Raw genomic sequence first — 6,019 nt, 5'->3', positions numbered from 1 at the left:
TACTAACATGCAGAACGTACGGTATGTTTGAAAAAAGACTAACTAGATACAGGTCAAGAAAATGCATAGAGGAGGTATGGTGCTGGCTCATTAGCCCTCTCACTCTTCTTAGAATGATCCTGTGCAATTATAGTTAATAAAAGTAATTACACATTAGTTCACAAATCCATACAACTAAAAGATAATATCCTTAGGTATCACTATTAAAACCTAAATAAGATCTTTTGAAAATAACCTCTTTGCAAAACAGATACTTCTTTAAGAGTTTCACAAAAACTTGAAAAGAAACATCCTTAGCCAGCACACACCATTTAAAACAAACCCTGAATCAAATCTAGAGAGGACAATAACGTTTTTAGATGTCTTGGTGAGTGAAAAATAATGGCTGTTTTTATTTAATTTGAGTTTATTTCTTTTTTAAAAACTAACTCACAGAGAGTGTCTTAATTAACATAGGCATTTACACCCAGGCTATCTCAACCCCCCCCCCCCTACATCTGGTTGTGTGTGTGTGTGTGTGTGTGTGTGTGTGTGTGTGTGTGTGTGTGTGTGTGTGTGTGTGTGTGTGCGTGTGTGTGTGTGTGGTGTGTGTGTGTGTGTGTGAATTGTTCTTAAAGGTAAGGGTTAGATAATTTGGAGAATTTTGCAGTCAAACTGGGGAAAATCTGCCACTTCCTCACAGAGCCCCTCCTCCAACACACATGAACGCGCACATGACCAAAAGAGGCGCGAGATAAGTTTGTGCACAGACCCCCGCATTGCTGCTGCTGCATTCGTTTCTTGACTGACGCTCCGGACGGATGCGGTAAGCTGTCACAGACTGATTAAACCCCATTCGAGGCTTCTCTTGCCATTTTTCTTTTTTGAAAAGGTGACTGGGTAAATGGAATTGCTGTCTTTTTATTTAGTTTGCGCATATTTCTACCTAATTCCACCCCCCACTATCTGCCTGCGTCATAGCCCGGAAGGAGGGGAGAGGCTAGGAGGGGGCTGGTAGACAGTCTCACCTAACTTCAAGAGACACCTAAATTAACATCAGAGGTTTATAACACACCAGTGTGAAGTCACACCGGCCTGTTATAACACCTCATAGATTAGACTTCATAATTAGATTATACAACTCTGAGGGGACAGGGGCCAGACAGCATAAAGAGACTGCTTTAATCAACACCTAAATTAACATCAGAGGCTTATATCACACATACCTGCTATAACACCTCCCGGCAAAGGACTAGACTACAAAAGCACTACACAGGGGGGCATTTCACACCTACGTGTGATGATACCTCACCCCTCACATCAAAGGATCTCACACCTACGTGTGAATTCACACCTAGGTGGGACATCCACCTCGAACAAAGGGAGGCGGGACTTAGCTCATTAACATAAGTAGGGAGAGGTGTGACCTGTCACACCACCTGTCACTTTTCTTGCATACTAATGTGATTGAAGCGGCATCAGTACTACTACTACTATATGTACCAAATATATGCAGACTGCTGCAATAAGTACATTAATTAACTGTCTCATCGATGTTTGTCTGAATGAATATGATACTATTAACAATCATATTATTCCTATCAGCTGTCAATCACTGTTAATAAATAATAATAATAATAATAGATTGAATTTGTTAGCGTTTTTACAGGTGCTCAAAGACGCTTTACAGATATAGGCTGTGTCCCAATTCAGCGGCCGCATCCTCCTGAGGATGCATTCGAAGACCGCATACGTCACGGGGGCTGTCCCAATTCAAAAAAAAGACAAGACTCCTCCTAATGCAGCCCACAAATGCAGCCTTCTATTCCCAGATTTTGAGGATACATCTGATGTACACTCCGCGGTCTACCATATCCCAGGATGCAATGGGCGTCGGTGACGAGTTTTTTAAAGAAAATGGCTTCGAACGTCCCGGCAACAGCTGTTGAAGCTTCGGCGGGAGCCGGATTTATTTTTAAATGTAAGTATAGGGTTTCAACTCACCCAAATAGTAAACGACATGAAATAGTAAACCGATTTAACTGTTTTATTTAAAGATACGGGCGATTGGAGATGTCTTCTTTATATTACATACATAAAATAATATGAAGTGAAAATATTTCGACATGTTGTAAACCAGAACCATGGTTTTCATATTGTTGGGATTCATTATAAAGCTAATTTATTTATTTAACTGCTTTTGTTATACAAATCATACTGCAACAATTTGTTTTGATAGGGAGCAAGGAGCAGACTGCCGCATTTATAAAAATGCGTGGGGAGAACGAAGCCCTCTTCACCGGGGCCAAATTCTCCGCCAACATCGCTTGGAGGTAACGCACAATATCTAGTTTGTATCGTTCTTATTTTATGAATCATCCCTCATTTCATACACTCCATTCTAATAAGACAACTAGTATTGTCTAGTACCGGGACTTCTGATTTTTACCCATCTGCGTACTGTTAGTTCTTACTGCTTACCGGCACCTCATGACGCATCTAGGTACGCATATTTGTTGTGTTTATGCTTAGTTGCAACTCCCACCCAGTAGTAATATTATATTATAGTAGTATATTTTTAATTACTTAATCAAATATATGAGGATAAGGATAGAGGGAGTCGTATGTTGTACAGATTATAAAGACCTTTGAGCCAAATTCTTGTTTTTGGGCTGTATACATAAAATGTAGGCTACTTGAAACAGTTGCTGATTTAGAGTACTGGCACCTTTTTTTATTCCAATTCAAGCACTGGGGATGTCTCCATGCCACCATTAAAAAAGAAAGAGAAGATTTCTTCCTAAGTGTGTATCCTTAGTTGTGACATTGTTATTGTTTTATTCATAATACTAGATGTTGTACTATTCTCTCTGTGATTAGGACGGTTTTGGAAGATATGGGCCTGCAGGGAAGTGTAACTCCCCTGCAAGCGAAGAAGTGGGACAATTTAAAAACAAGATATAAAGTATGTGAGTTTTACAAGTTAATAAACATATTTGCTGACATTTGTTTATCTGCTGGTGTTTTTTTTTGTAATGCCATGATTGTTTTACTCTGCCTTTAGGATTGCAAATACCCAGGGTCAGGAGAGGGAGTCGGTGGGAAACCCACTGCTGCAACTTGGCCGTGGTTTGTCCTAATGGATGAGATATTAGGACAGAGGCCCTCTATCTGCCCGCCTGTCCTAATATCCTCTATTCAAGAGGACACTCCGTGGCCAAGTTCAGCAGTGGGCGACCAAGAGGAGGACGAGGACGAGGATCATGTTGAGGCAGGGCCATCCCGGCCTAAAAAGCAAAAAAAGGAGGGGCTAATGGACCTCATCAGAGAGGACATGAAGCAGCAGAGGGAGGAGAGCAGGGAGAACATGAACAGGCTGTTTTCTCTCCTCGAAAGATTAGTTGAAAAATAAATAATAAATGTAATGAGCAATATGAAACTTATAATTTATTTGATGGAACAACATACAAATAAAACAATATTTAAACTATATACACATTCAGGCTGAGCAGGGAGTCCCAGGTGGTGCTGCTGGACCTGGCTGCCACAATTAAGACCCTGGTGTCCTCTGACGGTGGGTGGGGCATCATGCAGGGTGGTCTCCAGAGCTGTTGGGGATGCTTCTCTCCACAGTACATCGGATTGTCCATTAGGGCTAGGGTTCGCAGGGCGGACGCAATCGACGGCTGCCATGTCACTAAGATGTTTTCAGCAGCAGATAAGAACAAAAGATGTATATAAATATTGCACAAGGTTATTTTATCACAGCTCGTCAATTGTTTTACATACCTTTACACATAATCGTGGTCACCAGGAACCTCCTCCAGGGCAGACACCTCCGCAGACAGTTGGTCTCGCCAAGGAGCACCACTGACTGCCTCCAACACATTCTCCCCCTCATCCTCCGCTACATCCTCCACAATGTCCTCTTCTGGGGCCATGATGTCGCCGGCCCCAATGCAGATGTTGTGGAGGACGGCACATGCTGTTATGATCTGAAATTAAAAAATTGGCAGAAATATATAAATATATATATATATGTTATACCTCATGTTAGATCTACTCTTCAGTATTATCAAAATGTCCTAATAAGTGATTACTTACTTGAGGAACAAAGGTGTGGTGCACCTCCAGCGCTTGCAGGAAGATACTCCTGAATCGTGTCTTCATCACCTCGAAGGCACGCTCGATGATGGAGCGTGCCCGGGAGTGATGGTTGTTGAAGCGCTGGGGTCCCACACCTTGCAGCGGCCGTTTGTAGGGAGTGATGAGGGGGAGTGGATGTTGGAGGCAGGGGTACCCCCCATCTGCGAGGATATAGTAGCCTGGAGGAGGGTAGAGTGCCCGCCGATAGAGTGGGCTGTGGCGGAGCACTCTAGAGTCATGGACTGACCCAGGCCAGGCCACATACGTGTCGATGAAGCGGCCCTGATGGTCACAAACAGCCTGCAGCAAAATGGAGCTGAACAGTTTTCTGTTTCTATAGCAGTGACCATCAGGGCCACTTGGTGGCACGATGCGGACATGGCAGCCGTCGATTGCTCCAGCAGCTTTTCTGAAGGCTCTGTGTCTGGCCAGCCCTGCGAACCCACGCGACACAGCCTCCAGGTCTTCTGCTGTCCTGGGGAGGTGGATGACCTGGTGGCGAATGGCCACCACCTCCTCAGTCACTCTGTGGACAATCCGATGTACCGTGGATCTAGGCATCCCAAAAACTCTGGAGACCACCCTGTAGGATGTCCCACATGCCAGCCAGAACAGGAACACCAGGGTCTCAATTGTGGCCCCCCATCCATGTCTCCTGTCCTGACCCAGGAGTTCCATCAGCACCTTCAGGGACTCCCTGCTCAGCCTGAAATCAGGGCGTGTGTCCTGGTCATTAAAAAACCTGTCCAGGACAGGGACGCTGAGGTTGACCCTGCAATACAGGGGCCTTGGCTGGTAGAGGGAAAGGTTGAGAAAAAAGGGTTAAATAAGTGAAGAGCATTTTGTTCTATGTTTATACATATATCTATTGACATGTTTATATATATATATGTTTATTGATATATACACACACAAATATATACGTATATATATATATACTTATATATATACTCAAGCTATACTCAACCTGAAATACAATTTGTATCAGTATTATGCTAATAACATTACTGTTAGCTAAAAATACAGTACATACATATATTCTGTGTTTGTGTATAAATATATCTCTATAGACATGTTTATATATACACAAGCTATACTCAACCTGAGAAATAACATTTTAAACATGTATTATAGGCTAATATTAACATTACTGTTAAAGATACAGTACATATATATTTTATTTAATATCATATGATAATAGATATAAGTATCAGTACCTGGACATGGTCTTCCATTAATCTGAAATAGATGGTGCGCCTGGTGTGACCTTGGGAAATTAATGTCAACATATTGAACATCACCAAAAAAAGCACTATCTCTGACTCCATATTGAACCGTTTGAAAATATTTTGCCTAATGTCAGAAATTATTACCGGCACTTTTTCTGACTGCAGCTGGTTGCTAGGCGACGGGGGCGGCAAAAGGTAAGGATAACTGCCGGTGACGTACCAGGAAATGCTCCGTAGACCGTCTCATTTCGAATTCTGAGGAGGACCCACGTTGGTTGGGTCCTCCGCAGAATTCAAAGGCTGGGTCCTCAGGAGGATGCAACCGCTGAATTGGGACACAGCTATAGTGAAGAACTGTTATGATTCACATATTCATTTATTCTTGAATAAACTATATTTTTTGGAGGAGTTAATGATGAATGTTCATCAAGATGCTTGCTCACCCTCCTTCAAATTTGAAAAACAAGTAATTATATCATTATTGGTATACAGTTACAACCTTGACTTTACATCAGAAAGAACAAACATTAAAGAAGTGACTAACTGCATCAGTTAGAGTTAAAAAAACGTGTATTCAGCTAAAACATCGCTGCAGTTATTATCCAGTGCAAGGTCCTTACCTACTGGCCTAGTTAAATCAAAGTGGTTACTTTCTGTTGGCTGGG

At 42.3% G+C, this 6,019-nt stretch overlaps 1 protein-coding gene across 1 annotated transcript; it reads right to left on the bottom strand.

Moving 5' to 3' along the window:
* Window positions 1-3,770: 3,770 nt before the first annotated feature.
* On the bottom strand, window positions 3,771-5,601 carry LOC117541539 (putative nuclease HARBI1). The gene is made up of 3 exons (XM_034208733.1): window positions 5,575-5,601; window positions 4,084-4,917; window positions 3,771-3,974 (listed from the first exon to the last, which is right to left on the bottom strand). Exons 1-3 carry the CDS (start codon window positions 5,599-5,601, stop codon window positions 3,771-3,773), a joined length of 1,065 nt encoding a protein of 354 aa, XP_034064624.1.
* Window positions 5,602-6,019: the final 418 nt, after the last annotated feature.

The sequence above is a fragment of the Gymnodraco acuticeps genome, unplaced genomic scaffold (genome assembly GCF_902827175.1).
Source record: "Gymnodraco acuticeps unplaced genomic scaffold, fGymAcu1.1, whole genome shotgun sequence".
In the NCBI taxonomy this organism is placed as follows: Eukaryota; Metazoa; Chordata; class Actinopteri; order Perciformes; family Bathydraconidae; genus Gymnodraco; species Gymnodraco acuticeps.
Note: the sequence above shows the minus strand (reverse complement) of the source record. Positions and strands in the feature narration are given on the sequence as shown.